The following is a 25,403-nucleotide window of genomic DNA, read 5'->3' as shown; positions in this document are numbered from 1 at the left end:
GTCGCCTTACACTTTGTCCAAGATCAGCTGATATAAATTGTCCAAGATCGGCTGACAAAAATTGTCCAAGATCAGCTGACATAAATTGTCCAAGATCAGCTGACAAAAATTGTCCAAGATCAGCTGACATAAATTGTCCAAGATCCGCTGACAAAAATTGTCCAAGATCAGCTGATATAAATTGTCATAGATCAGCTGACAAAAATTGTCAAAGAACAGCTGACAAAAATTGTCCAAGATCAGCTGACAAAAATTGTCCAAGATCAGCTGACATAAATTGTCCAAGATCAGCTGACATAAATTGTCCAAGATCAGCTGATATAAATTGTCCAAGATCAGCTGATATAAATTGTCCTAGATCAGTTGGTACAAATTGTCCAAGATCAGCTGATATAAATTGTCCAAGATCAGCTGATATAAATTTTCCAAGATCAGCTGATATAAATTGTCCAAGATCCGTTGAAACAAAATGTTCTAGATGGACTGGGGCAAATTTTCCATCATCAGCTGGCACAAACTGGCGAATCAATTAATTACATGGCCCATGATGAGTTGGTACAAACTGTCCAATATCAACTAGTACAAATTTCCAAAGTTCAACTAGCATAATAATTGTCCATGATCAACTGGTAAAATATGTCCAAGATCAGCCAGCCAGGGCCTGCTGGTAAAACTACCTGGGATTAGAAACACCTTGAACTTTTGCATGCACTGGAACAGGGTCATTTCGAAGCTCGACATAAAATAATAATCAGGCAACAATAAGTTTCTTTATTTCCCCCTATTATCTACATGTATGGCTGTAGAAAAATAAAAAGCAGTGCTCCAGAGCAGAATTGCACTTCATCATTATGCAGAAAAGAAACATACAAATGATAGACATAATTGAAAAGCTTTTCAAATATTGTAAAATATTAACAATGAGGAAGAATATGTTTTGATATTTGCAAACACACAAGACATATGCCTGACATGGTAAACTAACTACTGTGAAATTATACCAGCTGTCACTTCATCTTGCAGGCATCTGCATTTTAAAAAAATAATTTCAGAATACAAAATGAACATTGAATGTTTTCTTGCTTGAATGCCACAAAGAACATATTGATGACAAGTAAAACCTGAAAAATACAAACTTATAAAGAATCAGATCTAAAACTATTTGAACACTAATGTAACAGTATCTCCAAATATAAAAATATTTCTTATGTTATAGTTTATCATTTACTTTCAAATCTGCTTGTGTAAATAATCAAAGCATGTAGAATTCTAAAGGTCATTTGTTCACAATTCAAAAATGCAACAATCAATTTTCCAGTCAAAAACACATTTTATTACACTCTAACAATACAGACAAACAATGAATGTTAAAAATAGTCAGCCTTCATATTCTAGTTTCACCAACAATGCAATTAAATTCTCTTCTGATCTATTTAAGCATAAGCCACACACCAGCTTTGGGAGTACTGCACCAAGTCTTAATATCCCTACAATTCACAAATACCAAATGATATTAACTTTCAAATTTACATTCCCAAGTAACACTTTACATGGCTTAAAACAAACATATGATCTATATTTCTTACCAACCAGAAAAGGCACATTACAAACAGGAAGATTTCAAAACAAATATTGTCAGTTTGATCGTGAAATGTAATGATGCAGCAATGTACAAACAATTGTATAAATGGACCAAAAACTATGTGAGTCGAGTCAATCCAGGGTATTACATGTACATTCTATAACGATTAATACCCTTGACTGATTCATCACCATAGCTTTGTTTTGAAGCTGATTTGAATGACATAATGCAAATACTAAACGTTCGATTAAATTCCACCGTTCTTTTGTGACTGAACCCAGCAGCTGTTTGTGGCAAGGACATGGTTTGCCCCGTGTGCTCTCTCAAGTCCAGATAGCACTCCCTTTGCAGGATTAATACCCTTTATTCTTTGAAAATAAGTTTGCAATTTTTAATGTGTGTGTGTGGCTGTTTGTACTTGCCTGGACTGAGATACCATGCCGCAGTTTAACATGAATACCCCACTCAGACTCAGTATACTGACTCCGAGCCGACCAGTCCCTTTATGCTGAGCGCCAGACAGGGTAACAACAAGTACCATCTTTTAACATATTTTGGTCTGAAGCGGCTGGATATCGAACCCCGGACCTCCTGCACTCCGAGAGGACGCTCTACCACAAGACCCGGTGAGACCACAGAGGTGGTCACAAAGCTATGGTGCTGTACGGGTCCAGAGCATATATCTTACTAAGATGGATGATTAAGGAGATTGAGTGAAGAGAAACCACACTGTCCGCTCAGACACCTATATTGGTCATAGTGAGATACAGAATACATGAATGCATCAAGAGACATACAAACAAGCTCTTGTTTATCCGATCTTCCTCCAACAGTTCCTGTAAATAGTATAACTGGGTCATAGTGGCGAGGGAGTTGGGTTTAACGCTGCTGTGAACAGTATCCCAGTTATATCACGGCGCGTCAGCTTAATGTGGGAGGAAAGCCTGAAGTGACGCAGGTCTTAGACGTTTACCACTTCGGTGAAACCCACGAGCACGGGTATGGTGCTGACAAACCTAGAAACATAATCGGGGCGATTGGGGATTCGAACCCACAATCATGGGTTTCTTATGTGGGATGCAACTCTGCACAGCAAATCGCGGCGCCTAACTGACAAGCACAATACAAGTGTAGATTAAATAAACATAACAATGTCAATGTAAGTCCGGAAGCGTAAATCGTATGGTTAGTTGCAGAACAAACAATGCTTCATGTAATGTTGTAATGAACAGCATTTTCCCTTAACAAGTTCTGGAATTTTCAAAGCCAACTTCTTGAAATAAAAACTTGAAAAATTTACAAAATATGAAGGGGATGGCTTATTAGACATGTTGCATCTGAGAACAAAATTTACAAGTACAAGATCAACACATCATTCATAATATTTTAATAACATTAGTCAATATTAAACAATATCACTCTGAAAACAGTTCAGTGTATGTTTTTCGCATCCAATGCCATTTGAAATAAGCCTAAAGAAGAATGATATCTGGAAATACGATCAGTTGTTCTTCATCAGGTAAAAACAATATACAGAAAAGTGTGATTGGGTTGCAAATGTTGAGCGGTCTGTGGTTTTGTCGTATCAAGCGTCGTATGTGGACGAAGAAACACTCCCTCCATGGCCAGTCCAGTTGGTGTGAACAAAGGTGCCGGGCTTGTCCAGAAGCTCGTACGTGTGGGCTCCGAAATAATCTCTTTGTGCCTGAAAGAATAGTATAATTTCTTTTAAAGGGGAAGTGTACATGCAAAAATCACTTTCTTTCTTTTTCTAAACAAAACGCAATTTTAGAATTAGTTAGTATCTGTGTTTGAAAATATACACTATTTTTTTTTCACAGTTAAAGTAGGAAGCTCACAATAGTGTGAAAGTGATATGCCGTTATGAGGCCTTCGTTTAACGAGCGAAATAGGCCTGAGTTATCCCCCTTAGATTATGACGTAATTGGTGCCAATTCAACTGGGTCCCTGTCTATTCTCAACGCAAAAGATATCAAGGACCAGTTTGCGGTAAAACAACATGGTCTACGACACACTCCGGCGCAGTGGTGACTCAGCACAACACAATTCTGGCTGGCATCTGAGGTGCTAGAATCACAAAACTGTACCTACACCATGTGAAGCGGCTCTAACAAAGCATGATGATGTCATAATGTTTATCAATTGGCACCAATGACGTCATATTGCAAAGGGCATAAGCCATGGTGTTTTTGTTATGGAAATAGAACACTTGGTAAATTTGAAAAATATAAATCGTTTTAGTGCAAAAAATATGTTAATTAAATATGATGTTTTTATATTTTTGTCTATGACACTTCTATGCTAACACATTTGATGTGGAAAAAGTACAAGAAAAAATGGTTCATTCCCGTGTGAACTTGCCCTTTAAATAAATAAGCATTAGGATCAGATTTGTTGCAAATACATTACAGGGTGTCAGACATTTTGTATTATGTGGCGAATGGGTCTTCTTGAAATCCTGGTTTTTATGTGTGAACAAAAATATATAAAGACATTTCAGAGTTGACATGAGCGTGAGTGAGTATGGTTTTACGCCGCTTATAGCAATATTCCAGCAATATCACGACAGAGGACACCAGAAATGGGCTTTAGACATTGTACCCATGTCGGGAATCGAACCCGGGTCTTGGCGTGACGAGCGAACGCTTTAACCACTAGACTCCCCGACCGCCCCCAAATATATAAAGACATTTCAGAGTTGACATGAGGGCAGTCAACATTTCAGAGTTGACATAAGGGCAGTACTCCTCCATTTCTGGCAGTTTGGACCTCTGAACCTGTTTAATTTACACAAGGGTTACTTCAAGGATCCTCTCCTCTATTAGACGCCTAGGTGTCCATTAATTTTGTGCAAGCCGTTGACCCAGTGTAAATTAGAGTCTGGCATCTGATCTGTTAAATGCTGGTTTAGTGATAACTCACTCCGACTGAGTGAGTGAGTTGGTTTAACGATGCTTTGAACAGTATTCCAAATAAATCACGGTGTGTCAGTTTTATGTAGGAGTAAAGCCCAAAGTGATACAGGTCTCAAACATTTACCACAATGGTGAAACCCACTTTCAAGAGTATAATGCTGACAAACCAAGAAACACAATCAGAGCGAACCAGAATTCCAACATACACTCACAGGTTTCTGGTGTGCCCAAGGGAGGCAACTCTGCACAGCAAACTGTGGCGCCTCAGATGACAGGGTCACCCATCCCCCTCTATCTTACCTTAGCCCAAAAGCTGTTTCCAAAGAAATATAGTCGTTCTCAAGGCACAGCATAAAAAATGGCATAGCCGGGGATCAAAACAGCCTTGTCCACAAGTGTTATAGGTTTACACACATTTAATAATGAGATGTGATGAGTGAGTGAGTGAGTATGGTTTTACGCCGCTTTTAGCAATATTCCAGCAATATCACGGCGGGGGACACCAGAAATGGGCTTCACACATTGTACCCATGTCGGGAATCGAACCCGGGTCTTCGGCATGACGAGCTAACGCTTTAACCACTAGGCTACCCGACCGCCCTGAGATGTGATGAAGCTTTTCCAGTGACTAGTCTAAAAGATTAACCTTTAGACATTGGTTCAATCTGGTCAAAGGCAAACATTTGAACAATATGCGACGCCAGCTTGGATTAATAGGCAAACTACCTTGTGGACTTGACCACAAGTAAATGGATGCAATCATGCAGTCAGCCGTGTTCAACAGCACCCACACGCATGATATCGCCCCCCTCCTGAACACGTCTCAGATCCTCTTTAGTCTGATCTTATAACAAATACTGGATCCTGGGAACCTTCTCTGATCCTGCACACCCAAGGGGAGATAATTACAAACACAAGGAACTGGTCCACTGCTGTGTGGCCTCTAAGAATATCAAGTTGACGCTATCTTTAACATACCTGGATGAGGTTGGCTGGCAGTCTGGCACTGCGGTACCCATCGAAGAACGCTAGAGCTGTGCTGAAGGCCGGTGTCGGGATTCCCAGCAACACTGCTGTTGACACCACTCGTCTCCAGGCATCCTGTACATTAATACAGTGAGTGAGTGAGTGAGTATGGTTTAACGTCACTTTTAGCAATATTCAAGCAATAACACCCGGCGGGGGACACCAGAAATGGGCTTCACACGTTTATACCCATGTCGGGAATAGAACCCGGGTCTTCGGCGTGATGAGCGAACGCTTTAACCACTTGGCTACCCGACCGCCCCTGTACATTATTACAGTCTTATTGGGATGAAACATGGGATGAAACATGGGATGTGACAGCTGAGGTAACTCTCCAGCTGGTGCATGTATGACCCAGAATGTGATGATCGTAACTCCCATACTTCATAATATATTTGACATATTCAATGAGATAACAGACAAATATTAGCGGTATGAACTCCACTACTTACCATACACTTATGACAATCATTGTGACAGCAACCTTAATGCTAAGATAATTTGAAATCACTATTTTTGTTCAGTGTACTTTAACACACACACTTTTGATAATCATAGTGCTAAAACGATAGTTACCATGGTAACGTTCATGGTTTAACATAGATTTATGTAAATAATAGCATTCCACAAAGATATCTTACTAATTAGGCAAGAGCCTGATTCCCTGACAGATTTAAGACAATCATTGCATTCCATACAGATCTAAGTGGTAGCAGCAAATCATTATTTCCATTCTTCGACACAAACTTAAGACAATCAAAGAGTTTAGAATCGGTCCAAGTACAAGAGCTTACAATTCATTCAAATTCAAGATTATTGCCACTTTTGGTCGACAACAAAAGCATAAAAATTTCTGTATCCCATACATAAAGCAGCTCTAAGGTAAAGCAGTTTCTGAGGTAAATTGTATCTCTCACCTGACAATTCTGAATCGCTTTCTTGAAGAAGTCGTCCAAGAGGAGATTACTCAGCTCTGGGTTCTTGTCAAATGCCTGCTTGATGTTGCCAAGGAACACGCTGAAACACAGGGTTTAATCATGACAAATCCCTCCACGTTCAACCGGAACAAATCCCTCAATGTTTAATAGTGACAAATCCGTCAATGTTCAACCGTGACAAATCCCTCAACTTTCGACAGTGACAAATCCCTTAGTTTAAAAGTGACAAATCCTTCAACGTTCAATAGTGACAAATCCCTTAGTTTAACAATGACAAATCCCTCAACGTTTAATAGCGACAAATCCCTCAAAGTTTAACAATTTCAAATTTTCATAGTTTAATAGTGACAATTCCCTTAGTTTAACAGTTGCAAATCCCTTATTTTGATAGTGACAAATCCCTTAGTTTAACAGTGGCAAATCCCTCAACGTTTAACAGTGACACTGATTCAACAGCATAGGCCTCAATCATTCAAAGATAATGAAAACAGAAGGTGATGTTAAATGCCGGTAAACATTGTGTTCAACATGTTTCACTAACATAACAATATGCAATTATGTGTATTTGGCTACCTGTACTAGTACGAACTAAAGCCAGTTTCATAATGCCAGTCCACTCAGATACCATGCAACAGTTTACAAGGATACCCCACTCAACCACAGAATAATGACACCAAGCCAAAAAGTTTTATACCCTAATGCCAAGCGCCAGGCAGGGTAACAAGTACTAACATTAACTGCCAAACCACTGACCTTCCACTCTCTGAGTGTACACTATCCATAGAGATCTGATAGGACAGACAGGAACACAAGTGAGGTTCTGGGCAGACATATTACCTTCTGATAATGCAGCCTCCTCTCCACATGAGTGCCACTGCACCAAAGTTGAGTTTCCAATTCAGTTCCTTGGCCGTCTCCCGCATCAACATAAATCCCTGGGCGTAGGACACAATCTTGCTGGCGTACAGCGCCTGGGGACACACAGCAACATGGTCAGAATACAGGGACTGACTCCCCACAGGGACTGACTCCCCACAGTGATTAACCCACCACAGGGACTGACTCTCCACAGGGACTGACCCACCACAGGGACTGACCCACCACAGTGATTAACCCACCACAGGGATTGACTCCCCACATGGACTGACCACAGTGACTGACCCACCACAGGGACTAACCCACCACAGGGACTGACTCCCCACATGGACTGACCACAGTGACTGACCCACCACAGGGACTGACTCCCCACATGGACTGACCACAGTGACTGACCCACCACAGGGACTAACCCACCACAGGGACTGACTCCCCACATGGACTGACCACAGTGACTGACCCACCACAGGGACTAACCCACCACAGGGACTGACTCCCCACATGGACTGACCACAGTGACTGATCCACCACAGGGACTGACTCCCCACAGTGATTAACCCACCACAGGGACTGACTCCCCACAGTGATTAACCCACCACAGGGACTGACTCTCCACAGGGACTGACCCACCACAGTGACTGACCCACCACAGTGATTAACCCACCACAGGGATTGACTTCCCACATGGACTGACCACAGGGACTAACCCACCACAGGGACTGACTCCCCAACAGTGACTGACCCACCACAGGGACTGACCCACCACAGGGACTGACCCACCACAGGGACTGACCCACCACAGTGATTGACCCACCACAGGGACTGACCCACTAGAGAAATAACAAATCTGTCACTTATTGTTAGTGTTATCAATTACATAAATTGATTTCATCAATGATTGATTGGTACATTTTTCATCCAAAGAACTGTTTACTTATTGTTGAATAAGCAACAAACACGGCAACAGCCACTGGCTTACTTTCACTCTGTTATCAGTACACTAAATTCTTTGACTACATGTAACCATGGTAACAATGGTGTAGCTAAATACCAACAGCGAATGAGTGAATATGATTTTATGCCGCTTTTAGCAATATTCCAGCAATATCACGGCGGGGGACACGGGACAATGGGCTTCACACATTGCACCCATGTGGGGAATCGAACCAGGGTCTTCGGCGTGACGAGCCAATGCTTATACAACTTGGCTACCCAACCACCCCTAAATTCCAATACACTCGATTCATATACAACTAAAAAAGCTGAGGACCACCTGATTTTTTTCATTTTACTTGAGTTAATCTGTCAAGGGATATTAAATAATCAGGTATTCCATAGTAGTGTATTTATCCAACCTTTTATGAGGGCCATACCAAGTTAAGAAAGAACTGTTAAGCAGTGAAAACGAAAACCCCCAATTCAATCTTTTTTCAGAAATGTTAATAATGTGAAGTTTTTAGGGTGAATGGTGATAGCGTGTGTGTGAGTGTGTATGGTTTTACTACACTTTTAGCAATATTCCAGCAATATCACGGCGGTGGACACCAGAAATGGGCTTCACACATTGTACCCATGTCGGGAATCAAACCCGGGTCTTTGGCGTGACGAGCGACCGCTTTAACCACTAGGCTGCCCGACCGCCCCATGTGAATGGTGATAACACAAGGACACAATTACAAAGCCTGAAAATCGACATGCCCTTTGGATACCTTTGAAGAACTGACTTGCATCTGTCATATAAACCAAATGAGGGTTTGTCTGCAGCGTCTAGCTTCGTTACCTGTTTGATATCGTCGATGAACTTCTTCTTGTCCCCTGTGTAGGTGCTGCTCTTGGGGCCTGAGATCTGCTTGCTGGCCTGCTCGCGCTCCGCTTTTAGCGATGACAGGCAGCGCGCAAACACAGCCTCACCTGGGTGCCCAAGTTTTGCTCAATATTACAATTAATTTTTTCCACAAACAGGAAATGTATTGGGAGTGAATCTTGTTTTACACTGCAGTCATATTATTAGAGTCATGCTTGATTTTAGAATGCTCACCAGTGTCAAAACAAGGTCAAATTTAATATTTATAAGCAAAAATAAATATGAACATGTGTTGAATCCCACTAGAAACTAAACATATACCAAATTTCATAACAATTTGTTCAAAAATGGCTGATTAATCTCCAGAAATAGAATTTTCAACATGGCTGCCATGGCGTCCATATTGAACATCAGCTTCTAACCTCTTAAGTGAGTGAATGAACGAATGATTGAGATGAATGGTTGATATAATGTGGCTATCATCTCTGTACAACAAATTGTGGTGCCTTTGACGACTGGGCCACCCATGCCACCTATAACCTCTTGAATAAATTAAGGAGTCATCATCTCTGGGAACAGGCATGGGAAGTTAAAACACTCTTCTAACTATGCATTGGCAAGATTCCACTACCTATCAGTGTGACAGGAACTCCATACTCCAGAGATGAAATGGCTGTCCATTTCCCTGTGCCTTTCTGAAATTGACGAAATTGGAAAGTAAAAACGACTTGAAAGAAAATAATCAAATAGAATGTACCATAATCACTGTAATAGTGAGTGAGTATGATTTTACGCCGCTTTTAGCAAAATTTTAGCAATATCACAGCGGAGGACACCAGAAATGGACTTCACATATTGTACCCTACGTCGGGAATTGAACCCAAGTCTTCGATGTGATGACCGAAGGCTTTAACCACAAGGCTACCCTACCGCCCCTAATCACTGTAAAAAGTGCCCAAGGCACTAATAGAACTGACAAAGGGGGACGCCTATTAAACATACACAAAAGGCGCCACACACTGTACTATTTGGAGAATAGAACCCAGATCCTGCCAATGACTTCTCCTTGGAAGGAAGTTGTCATGTTTAGCTGACCATTTTCTTATGAGTAATTAATTCACCACTGTTACTTACCTGGCCTGCTGAGTCTCTTATTTTCTCTACAAGGTAGTCTCCCTTGTCGTCCTTGAACTTCATGATGTCCCTCGTGATCTCAATTAAGAAGGATTTTAGCTCTCCCTTGTTCCAGTCATCAAGTACCTGATATTCCAAGGAAAACAGTCAGACTAATTAGCAAGTTTCTTATAAATTATATGTAATGTTTAAAGAATATCATAGGCAGAGAGAGAGAGAGAGAGGGGGGGGGGGGGGGGGGGGGAGGAGGGGAGGGAGGCAGACTTTAAAAAATAGAAGGTGGAAAATTAATACCAATAAAATACAGTGTGGCTCTTTTCAATCACTGGATTTATCGGGTCAAGACGCAGCTATTTATAAGCTACCAGTATATAGCTGGAATATGGTGGAAGTGTTGAGCTCAGACCAACATCAATCTTATCCTCACAAAGCAGGACCACTGACCACTGATCCATTACATGCAGAATTCTGATCATCGTCAACTTTAAAACCGAAGTAGAGAATAATGAAATCTGTCCTAATACTAAACTAAGGCTAAAAACAATAAGTCTACGTTCTCAGGCACCGCCCACATCTTCATAAAGTCTGCCGCACGTTTTTATTTCCATTTTCACACACACCAAAAAAATCCTTAAAACACCTTAAATCAATGAGAGCCAATATAGTACTCAGTTACTTCCCTTTACATGCACACTGCTTGACTATGCATCTCATGTTATGGTCATTCTGGGAATAGGGGTTTGTATGCTTGTTTATGTAGGGAGGTTCTTTCCCAGGTTGATGGTACGCAACTGTTTATTTGGTTACATACAAGTTTAAAAAACATAAACAAATAATTAAAAATCACCGCCCATCTGCACTATATTCTCAAAAGTCATTGCCTCAGAACCAATTCTCTTATTTTTTTTAGCCTAATCTTATTTCAGTTATATGCATATTCTGTCCATCCTTATTTGAATGAAACAATGTCAAACACTACATACATCTGCCATTTCCTGGTGTGACAGACCGAGAGCAGACTTCATGAGGTGGTAGGCCTCACAGATGAGCTGCATGTCGCCGTACTCGATCCCGTTGTGCACCATCTTCACGAAGTGACCAGCTCCATCAGGGCCCACCTGCACACCGGAGAAGACATGATGAATCAACACCACAAACAAACAAGACATACGCCCCGAATACTCCTGGGCCCACTTGCGCAAAGGGATCTTAGCGCTAAGATGATCGTAACTACCATACTTTAACACAGGCTTACTATAGTCTTAGCACTAAGTGGGTCCTGGAGTTGGGACCAATACATCATCAATGCAAACCTGTTTCCAAGACTGAAATGAGTCAGAAGAGAAACAGGACATATTGTTTCTGTCAAAGCTGTAATTTCAAAGTTTTTCAAAGGTTGGAAATCTGAACACACCAAAACGCATTTCTTGAAATGAACTGATTCTTTTTAACATTATAAATTAATTTAACTTTGATAAAACATTCATAAATTAACAAGCTTGCCTTTTGGCAATTCTATCTCACAAGTGAAAATAAAATGCTTGCCTATTGATGATCAATTAATTTACAACTGCATACCATATTCGACGTAATAAGCGCCCCGCTCTAATAAGCTCCCACAACGATATTTGCTAATATATTGGCCAGTGAAACATCCCAATTAGCACCCCTTCCAATTGATCAGTGTACACAAGACTTATTTATTTGTGCAAAGTACGCACCATTAATTATGGGCATTTAAATTCTGGAAAATATGCACAGACTTTTTTTTTGTATCATATTAGACGGTCAGCATAAACCACAATATTAACGATCTTTCAACTCTGTCTTTTTTTCTTACCAAAACTATATTCTAATAAGAGGGCCCTTTTTCTATTTTTGAGAGCGCCCTTGGTGCTTATTACGTTGAATACTGTATGTTTGGTACATTAAATGACAGTTTAAGGTGAAGTGATGTCTCTCGATCAAGGCATGGTTCCATCTGTGTTTCACCTACCCAGTCACAACATGGCTCCTTGCCCACCTTGGCTGATATACCCTGGAAGATATCCTTGATGTGTGGCCTGCAAACACAGGTCAAAGGATTCAGTGAGTAGATCATTTTCTGTCTCAATGATGGTACTAAAGATTATTTTTCAGAAGTGATTCTACCATGATTGTTTATTTGTTTGTTGTTTAACGCCGCACTCAGCAATATTCCAGCGATATGATGGCGGTCTGTAAATAATCGAGTCTGGATGAGACAATCCAGTGATTGACATCCGAAACATTGATCCATGCAATTAGGATACGGTGAAATTCATCAACCAAGTGAGTGAGCCCGACCACCGAGCCCCTAAGTCACCTCTTATGAATCTGATTGGTTAATCGGGGGTATCAAATCATAATAACCACCTCTAACTGGACGATATGACAACATCACTGCGGAAGCTATTATTTATATAGAAAAAATATTCTATCTCAGTCATCATTGAGGGGCAATTTTAAATAATTGTAAACTCAATTATACATTACAAAATGCAGAGATGCTGTTTCTACAGTATTCAAAGTATGTTTGGCAAATCGTCAAAGAGAATATATTTCAAGCTTTGAAGAGAACTTTAAATTTTGCACATTCAGTACCTAATTCATTTAGCGCAGTTAAATCTCCAGGTAATCAAGCTCTACATTCAAAGCACACAAGATGTAACTTCTAAATAAAAAAGTTGCTGTGAGGTAAACTTAATGGTAGAAAGGAGACATTCACACACCACGCTGCTGGCGACCCTCCCGGCATAAGTGATGGGCCGTAGCGTGCACCATCTTCACCACCGCTAACACCACTGCCAACAAAAAGTAGCCCCTTTTCTTCCAGGGATTTCGCTCTCCTCTGTAATGAGAAATTGAAGAGCTTGAAAATATCAAATCATTATCATGATTATGAATGTCTCTTCACCAAAAAATACACAGCACAGCAGAAAGGATTTCGTGCATATCATTACAAGTCAGCTATAGATAGACTTTACACAGGGAGCATATAGGATTCCAAACTAAGTGCCCTTGGCAGCCAAACTGGGAAAAATTGTCATTTAGATCAAAATTGGTATTTTCTAAACTTATTTTCTTAATTTAGAGATACCTGTATTTTAATATTGCATTCAATGCGATAATGTAAACGTGAACCTTTTCCTCTTCCTCCTGTTATCAGTGCAATACAAGTGACATTAACAGAGTATCACATTCGATATATGACATTAAATTTGTTTTATTCCCATTTTTTACTTATTGACATTTGTTGCACACTTGGTGCTGATGCATCAAGTGTTGCTGGAACTTATGATGGGAAAACTATGGCAGTTTTCGTCTATCTAGATCAGGACATTCAAGTGTTTACTTACATTGGAGTCTCGGTATTCGGAGTTGCCACCATCAATGATTATGTCCCCTTTCTCCAACAGAGGAACCTGACAACACAGAGAAAGTGGTATACAGCTTGGAATAACATGGTATACAGCTGGGAATAACATGGTCTACAGCTTGGAAAAACATGGTATACAGCTGGGAATAACATGGTATACAGCTGGGAATAACATGGTATACAGCTTGGAATAACATGGTATACAGCTGGGAATAACATGGTCTACAGCTTGGAAAAACATGGTATACAGCTGGGAATAACATGGTATACAGCTGGGAATAACATGGTCTACAGCTTGGAATAACATGGTATACAGCTGGGAATAACATGGTCTACAGCTTGGAAAAACATGGTCTACAGCTTGGAATAACATGGTATACAGCTGGGAATAACATGGTCTACAGCTTGGAAAAACATGGTATACAGCTGGGAATAACATGGTATACAGCTGGGAATAACATGGTATACAGCTTGGAAAAACATGGTATACAGCTGGGAATAACATGGTATACAGCTGGGAATAACATGGTCTACAGCTTGGAAAAACATGGTATACAGCTGGGAATAACATGGTATACAGCTGGGAATAACATGGTCTACAGCTTGGAATAACATGGTATACAGCTGGGAATAACATGGTATACAGCTGGGAATAACATGGTCTACAGCTTGGAAAAACATGGTATACAGCTGGGAATAACATGGTCTACAGCTTGGAAAAACATGGTATACAGCTGGGAATAACATGGTATACAGCTGGGAATAACATGGTCTACAGCTTGGAAAAACATGGTATACAGCTGGGAATAACATGGTATACAGCTGGGAATAACATGGTCTACAGCTTGGAATAACATGGTATACAGCTGGGAATAACATGGTATACAGCTGGGAATAACATGGTCTACAGCTTGGAAAAACATGGTATACAGCTGGGAATAACATGGTATACAGCTGGGAATAACATGGTCTACAGCTTGGAATAACATGGTATACAGCTGGGAATAACATGGTCTACAGCTGGGAATAACATGGTCTACAGCTGGGAATAACATGGTCTACAGCTTGGAATAACATGGTATACAGCTGGGAATAACATGGTCTACAGCTTGGAATAACATGGTCTTCAGCTGGGAATAACATGGTCTACAGCTTGGAATAACATGGTCTTCAGCTGGGAATAACATGGTCTACAGCTTGGAATAACATGGTCTTCAGCTGGGAATAACATGGTCTACAGCTGGGAATAACATGGTATACAGCTTGGAATAACATAGTCTACAGCTGGGAATAACATGGTATACAGCTGGGAATAACATGGTATACAGCTGGGAATAACATGGTCTACAGCTGGGAATAACATGGTCTACAGCTTGGAATAACATGGTCTACAGCTTGGAATAACATGGTATACAGCTGGGAATAACATGGTCTACAGCTGGGAATAACATGGTCTACAGCTTGGAATAACATGGTCTACAGCTTGGAATAACATGGTCTACGGCTGGGAATAACATGGTATACAGCTGGGAATAACATGGTCTACAGCTGGGAATAACATGGTATACAGCTGGGAATAACATGGTATACAGCTTGGAATAATATGGTATACAACTTGGAATAACATGGTCTTCAGCTTGGATTAACATGGTCTTCAGCTTGGAATAACATGGTCTACAGCTTGGAATAACATAGTCTACAGCTTGGAATAACATGGTCTTCAGCTTGGATTAACATGGTCTTCAGCTTGGAATAACATGGTCTACAGCTGGGAATAACATGGTCTTCAGCTTGGAATAACATGGTCTTCAGCTGGGAATAACATAGTCTACAGCTTGGAATAACATGGTCTTCAGCTAGGAATAACATGGTATTCAGCTGAGAATAACATGGTCTACAGCTGGGAATAACATGATCTACAGCTGGGAATAACATGATCTACAGCTGGGAATAACACAAGATACAGCTTGGAATAACATGGTCTACATGCTTGGATTAGCATGGTATACACTATGGAATAATGTGGCAGGGGATACTAACATTGGTAAGGTTCACTCTATTCTGTTTATGGAACCATCCCACAGTATCTTGGTGTTATGAGTCATAACACTCTCACTAGCCTGATTTGGATTTTTAATTGTCTTGTATACCACATGACCACTTTTGATACATGTCAGCTCATGATGATATATCTGTCCCAAGTTATGATAATTATTCAATATTGAAGGGCCAACTGATATTATTTTTTTTCTGTCCTTGTTTTTATATAATCCACAGTCTTCTGAAGATTTAACTTTCAGTTTTAGTTGTGAGTGAGTATGGTTTTTCGCCGCTTTTAGCAATAGTTCAGCTATATCATGGCGGGGGACACCAGAAATGGGCTTCACATATTGTACCCAAAATTACTAAAGTGTGATTTCAGTCTCTCAGTGTGTCACTATACTTGACAAGTTATTATGTCCACTTCAATATAAATATGAAACTGATAACATTCAACACATGATAACAACCGTCTGATATTTGCAATTATAAACAGTGTGCCGAATACCACATGAATATTGATATAATACAGTGTAGTCTCTACCAACAGGAAACACATGATGGATACATTAAGCACTTGTATCTTGTATTAAGAACAATGAGTGAGTGAGTGAGTGAGTGAGTGAGTGAGTGAGTGAGTGAGCGAGCGAGCGAGTTGGGTTTAATGCCGCTTTTAACAGTATTCCAATTATATCACGGCGTGTCAGCTTCGGTGAAACCCACGAGCATGGGTATGGTGCTGACAAACCTAGAAACATAATCGGGGCGAACCGGGATTCGAACCCACCATCATAGGTTTTTGTGATCAATTCGTGTTATTCCAGGACAAGCCAAATAGCGACCCATGACTGGGTTCCGTCCAAGCACAAACGGGCATAGACAAAAGAAACATAATCGGGGCAATCCAGGATTCGAATCCACAATCATAGGAATCTGGTGTGCCTAAGGGCCACAACTCTGCACTGCGAATTGCGGCACCTTACTTAGATGACTAGGTTACCCACACCCCCAAGGATTCACTTGGTTACTAGAAAAGTTATTCGTGTGAGTAACTTTCATATTCATCAGAGTCATTCTCAGGGGATATCACATTTCATCAAGCAAAGTTGATTTAGAAAAAAACCAAAATGCTGCTGATCATGTTGATCGTACAAGGAGTGCTTTCATTTACTGTATTCTCTGTAATTAGCTCCGTGGCCATTTAGAAAATTGACGAAGGATAAAACCAAAAACAATGTTAATTTGTCTTTAGATACTTTGCGGCAGTGAACAAACAGAATGTTTCACCAATAGTTACAATGCAATTTTATACCTCTTCCGTTTTCTGTAAAAAAAAAAGCCAATACAATATGGACAGTAAATTTTTAAATATTTGTTTTTAAAGTTTTTAAATGGACAGTAAATATTTGTTCTTATTGGTTGTGCTTACAATGATGACTAACAGACTCAGGCCACGTGCACAAAGCCTCTTAGCACAAAGACTATCGTAAGCCTATGTTAAAGTATGGGAGTTACGATCATCTTAGCGCTAAGATCACTTTGTGCAAGGTGGCTCTGGTCTGGAATTTGGTCATGGGAGCCAAATAGAACAAGGTGATGATTACAGCGAATACAGCAAATATCATGTCTATCAGACTATATAAGTGAAACTCAGGTGTGGTATCGATGGCATCCACTGATATCTTAGCCTGCCATTAAGATAATAATCTCCACTGGGCCATGAACAAAAGCACTGCATGGCTTGTTTCGTCAGTCTCCATTCCACTAATGGAAAGATTCAAGCAGCATGATCTGGGCAGTGAAAGACAAATGGCTCCTGTGCCATGTATACTACACTGATCACATAGGTTCACTTACAAATGGAAAGATAAACTTCAGTGATAAAAGTGGGCTCCTGCTGATTTCTATCTGGTCAGGGACAATTAACCATATGCAACTGTTTGACCATCCATCCACATCGTCAAGTATGAAGACTGATTTAAATGTGGGGTGACACATCTTCATCGGAAGGTTGCTCTTTAAAGATGTTTGCCTTTTCACGCTGACATCCAACTGTCCATGCTTACTTTAGGGAGGATACAATCACAATCTCAACTTTTTGTATGACATGCAGTATTTGCCGTATTAAGAACCCCTCTCCAATAAGTGACCCCTGACCAACTCCTAAAGCAATCTGTAAGTAATATTAATAAGTATGTCCAACTAAGAAAGTTTACATCACAGTCCATATTGTTTGGTGAATTTTAGTGCTGAAGGAGTATTTTATCGCCCAGTAACAATTATGAAAAAGTTTCATTTTCATTAACATTTGATTAACATTTGAACATGTTGAACTAAGTTTCTGCACTACTTCCGATCTCTGAAAACAAATTCAGGTTGTTGTGAGAGGTATAAAACACCCCATTTTGTCAATTATCAAATGTCTTGTGTGCTTATAATGGCAAGTACAGTGTATTTACCAAGTCAAATCTTCAAAATATTTACCTAAAACCAAGAGGATGTTGCATGTATGTATAAAGCATTTGAAGTGTACTGCATTGCTAACAACAACAGTCATAAAATGAAATGACACGACTGAAACAAAATGAAGGGCAACACATAACTCACTCACTCACTCATTCTGGTGCCAGGAATGTGATGTAAATATGATCTGTCTTTATATGTTGCTAACAAAAAGGGTGTGTTTTAATAAAGTAGAAAGCTATAGTGAAATCTGACCAGTTTGTCGATGAAGGCGTCGACTGCCTGTCCAGCCTTGACCAGCATCATAACCCGCCGTGGCTTCTTCAGCAACTTCACCATCTCCTCCAGTGACTTGGCGCCGATCACCTTCGTGCCCTTGGCTTCCTTTGCCATGAAGTCCTCGACTTTGGACACAGTCCGGTTGAAGGCAACCACCTACAACACATCAACACAGCCACTACAATATTACACTAGCTCCACCTGGGACACAGTCTGGTTGAAGGCAACCACCTACAACACATCAACACAGCCACTACAATATTACACTAGCTCCACCTGGGACACAGTCTGGTTGAAGGCAACCACCTACAACACATCAACACAGCCACTACAATATTACAGTAGCTCCACCTTGGACACAGTCTGGTTGAAGGCAACCACCTACAACACATCAACACAGCCACTACAATATTACACTAGCTTCACCTTGGACACATCAACACAGCCACTACAATATTACACTAGCTCCACCTTGGACACAGTCTGGTTGAAGGCAACCACCTACAACACATCAACACAGCCACTACAATATTACACTAGGTTCACCTTGGACACATCAACACAGCCACTACAATATTACACTAGCTCCACCTGGGACACATCAACACAGCCACTACAATATTACACTAGCTTCACCTTGGACACATCAACACAGCCACTACAATATTACACTAGGTTCACCTTGGACAAAGTCCAGTTGAAGGCAACCACCTACAACACATCAACACAGCCACTACAATATTACACTAGCTCCACTTTGGACACATCAACACAGCCACTACAATATTACACAAGGTCCACCTTGGACACATCAACACAGCCACTACAATATTACACTAGGTCCACCTTGGACACATCAACACAGCCACTACAATATTACACTAGGTCCACCTGGGACACATCAACACAGCCACTACAATATTACACAAGGTCCACCTTGGACACATCAACACAGCCACTACAATATTACACTAGGTCCACCTTGGACACATCAACACAGCCACTACAATATTACACTAGGTCCACCTTGGACACAGTCCAGTTGAAGGCAACCACCTACAACACATCAACACAGCCACTACAATATTACACTAGGTCCACCTTGGACACATCAACACAGCCACTACAATATTACACTAGGTCCACCTTGGACACATCAACACAGCCACTACAATATTACACTAGCTCCACCTGGGACACATCAACACAGCCACTACAATATTACACAAGGTCCACCTTGGACACATCAACACAGCCACTACAATATTACACAAGGTCCACCTGGGACACATCAACACAGCCACTACAATATTACACTAGGTCCACTTTGGACACATCAACACAGCCACTACAATATTACACTAGCTTCACTTTGGACACATCAACACAGCCACTACAATATTACACAAGGTCCACCTTGGACACATCAACACAGCCACTACAATATTACACTAGGTCCACCTTGGACACATCAACACAGCCACTACAATATTTCACTAGCTCCACCTTGGACACATCAACACAGCCACTACAATATTACACTAGGTCCACCTGGGACACATCAACACAGCCACTACAATATTACACTAGCTCCATCTTGGACACATCAACACAGCCACTACAATATTTCACTAGCTCCACCTGGGACACATCAACACAGCCTCTACAATATTACACTAGCTCCACCTGGGACACAGTCCAGTTGAAGGCAACCACCTACTACACATCAACACAGCCACTACAATATTACACTAGGTCCACTGTGGACACATCAACACATTGCTACACAAGGTCCACTTCATTTGAAGAGGGATCACATCACAGTGTTTCAAGGCCACTTCTCACACATGCATCTCGTAAAAACATAAAATGCCAATAAGTTGTCATCCTCACTGATTAAAATGTTCTCAATTTCTTGAAAATATACCAGCCAGGTGTATTCACTGTTAGATGTTGATGATACACAGAGACAGTTGTGAAAAGTCAGCACCACTCATCTGCATGATGACAACATTTTTGTCAGAAGTTTTTGTCAGGGCATGTCAGCCATGAGGTCGTAGCGTCACTCTCAGAATTTGGACCGTGGACCTTATTCATATATTGTAACCTGCGTGTCACAATAAACGACCACTCCTTTTGTTAGAATATTGAGGAGGAAGATTGTCTGGGCAAATAACTTCCAAATCATAAATTCAATGAAACCCTGTTAAACTGGAAATGTCAAAACTTTTGTACGAACAGGGTTTCATTGTTGTCAGTTTGCTACGCTATGGGATAACAGTGTGTTCTTCAAATCCTGAACACTAAATGCGCATGGCGGTAGTTCGAATCTTAACCTTTTCCAGATTCCATGGGTAAAATAGAGGTCCCCAGCTTAAAACCTGGAACCCTCAAAATGTATTACTGGGAGTCCCCAGGACTAAACACTAACTGACCCTAGCAGGTACATTGGGAAAAGAAATAATTATTTTTTTCAAAATTCAGATATGTATAAAGTACTTATTTTCTTAAATTCACATACATTTTAACATTGAATTTTAAGATTATAACAACTATCACTGATAACAGCATGAACTGGGAAAGGCTTAATTCCAGTTTAGGAATTTTGACTGACATTTGATGCTGACTTGGGGCTGTCTATTGGCCTCTGAGCGCATATAAATAAATATGTTATCTGATCAAATCCATGTGTTGAGGTGTCATAAGAACCAACGACCAGTGAAGATTCGGGTTAGAAACTTCAGAAGCCATGCTTGCCTTAAAAAGCGACTATACTTGTCGTAAAAGGCGACTAACAGGATCAGGTGGTCAGGCTTGTTGACTTGGTTGATGCATGTCATCGTATCCCAATTGCATGGATTGATGCTCATGAAGTCAATCACTGGATTGTCTGCTCCAGACTCGATTATTTACAGACTGCCGTCACATAGCTGTAATATTGCTGAGTGTAGTGTTAAACAACAAACAAACATTAGAACCAACCACTCCACAAACATGCACCATATCTGTCCCACAACACGATGCATTTCATGATACACCAAAATACCATAGCCGGAACTCTAAACCCGATAAATTGAATATGGTTGCATATATCCTCTGTCTACACATGACTTTATCCAAGAAATTACTGCTCACTCCTAAAGAAATACTTGTAATTACAGGGCTCGAAATTACAAGTGCACACATAAAATAGGAAACGGTACACTAAACTTTTATGTACAGTGCCTCGTGGGCATGGCAATTTTCATTATGTTCATCGAAAGTACTTTCATTAATTATACTTTATGTCTTGACAAAATTAAAGTAAGAAATGAAAGAGTTTCCCCCATTAGTTGCATGTTCCACTATCGCTAAACAACTTCCTGTGATAAAATCAATCTGCATTACTCAGTGATTTTCATCAACTGGATCTTACATTTGGATAAACTTGCTCCTTTCTGTATTTTGACAGAATATCACGAATATTATGAATGTCTTGCGTCTCTAATGGAAATGGTTATGAGTGTTGACTGATGTGAAAAACCTAGCAGACGATCACTATTGCTCAAAATGGAACAGTCTAAAATGAAAAACTCCATTACTTTATAATGTGCCAGTAAAACATGAACAGTTTTCAGTGATAACAAATTCAATTATGAATATATCATTATGATCCTAATCAGATTGAATTTATGTTTTATAAAACAACTTAGTAAGTATAAGTAAGCATATTACACATGTGGTGACCTACTATATTATACTATACCATACCATACCATACCATACCATACCATACCATACCATACCACATAACATTAATGTCTTTAAACATTGGATCTCATGGATAAGCTGCCTTTTGCTGTAATTATTGGGTAATATCGACACGACACACCTAAATGCAAAATGTGAACTTTAAATACAGGTCCCTTGCTCTGGGGAACACCTGATTTTTTTTCCAATTTCATGCCCTGAAATATAAAAATACTGTTACTGTTACTGTTACATGATAATCCTTGAAACAATACACACGCTCACATTAACCAAACAAAGATACATTTTTTGTAATATCAATCTATCATTTTTTCAATCAGTCACTTTTCAATCAGTCACCTTCAATTCATCGTCCAATGCTTATGAAAACAAGTAACCATGGTGACAAAGAGACCAGGATGTGATATTGGACAAGGGTGTACTATGTACACTTCCTCTGCATATTGTGTAGATGTGTAGATATAGCCTGATACATAATCTCAACAGCTTTGTCAACAATGTCAATTTACTTCCCCCATGCTGCCTGCACACATCACAGACCCCCAGCGAAGATCCGGGTTAGAATAGGTCTTCAGCAACCCATGCTTGCGGTAAAAGGTGACTTTGCTTGTTGTAAGAGGCGACTAACGGGATCGGGTGGTCAAGCTCAATGACTTGGTTGATGCATGTCATCGTATCCCATTTGCATGGATCAATGCTCATGATGTGAATCACAGGGTTGTCTGGTCCAGACTCGATTATTAACAGACTGCCATCATATAGCTGGAATATTGCTGAGTGCGGCATTAAACAACAAACAAACATGTTGAAATGTTGGAGGTCAATGACAAGTTACTATCCCTAATAGAGGATTGATGGAATACTGAGCCTAATAGAATTTCATAAACCACATTATAAGTTAATATTATATTTCCAAAATACCCTGGTTATACAAACTTAACAAGACAAAAAGTGAGCAGGGCTCTCTAATACCTCCAACTTTAACATATTTCTAAATTCAAAACATGAAAATAGAAAATTTTTCTTGGAAAATAGAAACTTTGCTGCAGCTCTCCTCTTGATATAAAATCTGTCCCCCAAATTAGATAAGATTCCATTCCAAGCAGTTTTCAAATAATATCAAATAATATCATCCATTATATGTCCATACTAGACATAACACAGTAAAATGTACTACATATGATTGATATATATCCTGACAACTCAATTTTGACAATATTTCATTCGACCATAAAGTGCAGTTTATAAAAATCCTGGTAATCTTAGATACATGTACTGGTAATACAATGTTTGATCAACAACATGCTTTATTGTTTAATCATTTTCTCATGACTTAAGGTTTTTTCAACTTTTATTTTGAAAATCAGTTTTGTATCATTTCCATTAAGGAACAGACTCTGACAATGTTGTTTCATATTTATCTTTTTTACCTCCTGTAACCATGACAACCATAGCCATAAACAAACCTTCAATGCAATAGTGACCAAAATCAAGTTCTAATTCATTGATTCTGTTTGCTTGGACGTCCAGCCAGGATCATTGACCCTTCAACAAAACAAACGACTATATTTCTGACCATTATTTTCACAGGTTAATGACTCCTAAATATTCCTCCTGATTCGTACTCAAGTCCCTGCGACACTGACGAAGCAGAATGACTGGGTCATACATAAATTGCCATGTCAGCCATGATGGGGATATTGACTTGCCATTGACCTCCGTCATTTCAACATGCTTTTGTTTGTTTGTTGTTTATTGCTGCACTCAGCAATATTCCAGCTATATGACATCGGTCTGTAAATAATCGAGTCTGGACCAGACAACCCATTTATTTACATCATGAGCACCGATCCATGCAATTGGGAAACGATGACATGCATCAACCAAGTCGGCGAGCTTGACGACCTGATCCCGTTAGTCGCCTCTTACGACAAACATAGTCGCCTTTTATGGCAAGCATGGGTTGCTGAAGAACAAGTGATTTCAACATGTTGAGGCCAATTCTGGTGTTCTGAATGACAACAGTGTTGTGAATGTTGCAGGGTAGACATCATGGGTCACATCCAACAACAATCTGCAGCTTATTTTGGACAAGTGTTTATGAAAATAAACGATTTTCAATGAAAAAACCTAATCCCTTTAAACTTTCAGTAGTCTCATACGTATGGGCTCCTGTCTGTGTGTATGTGCCCATTCTACCAGCATTAACAATACTTCCCCACATGACCAGACTAAGAATGTGACTCACTGACGGGATACGAGAATTAATAAATCAATGTTTCATGATACAGTGAGCAATATTCACGATTTTTATGTCTGATCATAAACAATCACTTCTGGTCCTGTCAAACTAGAATGACCGGAAACATACCCACCTGACAGTAATACTACTACCCTACATGACAAGACTTAGAATGTCACTCAACGATGGGAAACTAGAGTGAAAGGGTGAATAAATATTGTGTGATGCCAGAACTTGGTTAAGCATTAACTGAACTGAAATACGCAGAAAATTCAAATCCTAATGTATCAATTATGCAATAAAAACTTTAAAGATGCTGTTGAAATAAAACTAATGCGAATATCAGGACTTTTTGATAAAACATGATAAAATAAATGTGTATCGGCCGATCGCAAATTTCATTTACCAACAGTTACATTCTTCTTGTTTGACAAACAAACTTGAATAACAATAGATTCCAATTGAAAAGCAAATTGAGCCTAGTCAATTTATCATAACAGTCGCTGATTGGTGATTTAAAAAATAGCTCCTTACAATCCTAAGTTTTGCAAACAAAAAAGGCTTCCCGGAGAGGGAGTTGAAAGCAGACACAGATGAGAAAACTTCAATTTATTTAGTTTTAAATGACTTACAGGGATTGTTAAAAAACAGGTTCAAATACCCAAATGTAAAGAAACAGGTTGGTAAAATACATTTGAATACCCATGACCTAGCCCGTCAGGTGACAATGACACACAATCAACCAGGTCACACCTTGAAACCATCTGACTGTCATTTAAATTGCTTCTATCACAGGCTGCTCAGTACCCAGTCTGCCTCAAGACTCCCCCTATGAAAAAACAATTCACCAAAGTCCAATGTGGAGATCAGCATGGGGCACCGAGTACTTTAGACAGACTACAAGTACTTGTGCTGCCCCAAAACAACACTAGAACT

General features: G+C 40.0%; 1 protein-coding gene across 1 annotated transcript in view; it reads right to left on the bottom strand.

Annotated features, from left to right (window-relative positions):
• Positions 1–751: 751 nt before the first annotated feature.
• LOC139471569 (6-phosphogluconate dehydrogenase, decarboxylating-like) overlaps positions 752–25,403 on the bottom strand; it is a 34,628-nt gene continuing 9,976 nt past the window's right edge. Inside the window, exons 3-14 of the mRNA XM_071253947.1 lie at positions 18,452–18,631; positions 13,674–13,739; positions 13,047–13,165; positions 12,293–12,359; positions 11,280–11,414; positions 10,297–10,422; positions 9,794–9,857; positions 9,139–9,269; positions 7,320–7,453; positions 6,462–6,561; positions 5,497–5,619; positions 752–3,287 (exon numbers count right to left, since the gene is read on the bottom strand). Of these exons, the coding sequence (XP_071110048.1) occupies positions 3,168–3,287; positions 5,497–5,619; positions 6,462–6,561; positions 7,320–7,453; positions 9,139–9,269; positions 9,794–9,857; positions 10,297–10,422; positions 11,280–11,414; positions 12,293–12,359; positions 13,047–13,165; positions 13,674–13,739; positions 18,452–18,631 (1,365 nt within the window). The 3' untranslated portion in view covers positions 752–3,167. The remainder of the gene's footprint in view (positions 3,288–5,496; positions 5,620–6,461; positions 6,562–7,319; positions 7,454–9,138; positions 9,270–9,793; positions 9,858–10,296; positions 10,423–11,279; positions 11,415–12,292; positions 12,360–13,046; positions 13,166–13,673; positions 13,740–18,451; positions 18,632–25,403) is intronic.

Source organism: Haliotis cracherodii, unplaced genomic scaffold (genome assembly GCF_022045235.1).
Source record: "Haliotis cracherodii isolate W230 unplaced genomic scaffold, xgHalCrac1.p SCAF_23, whole genome shotgun sequence".
In the NCBI taxonomy this organism is placed as follows: Eukaryota; Metazoa; Mollusca; class Gastropoda; order Lepetellida; family Haliotidae; genus Haliotis; species Haliotis cracherodii.
Note: the sequence above shows the minus strand (reverse complement) of the source record. Positions and strands in the feature narration are given on the sequence as shown.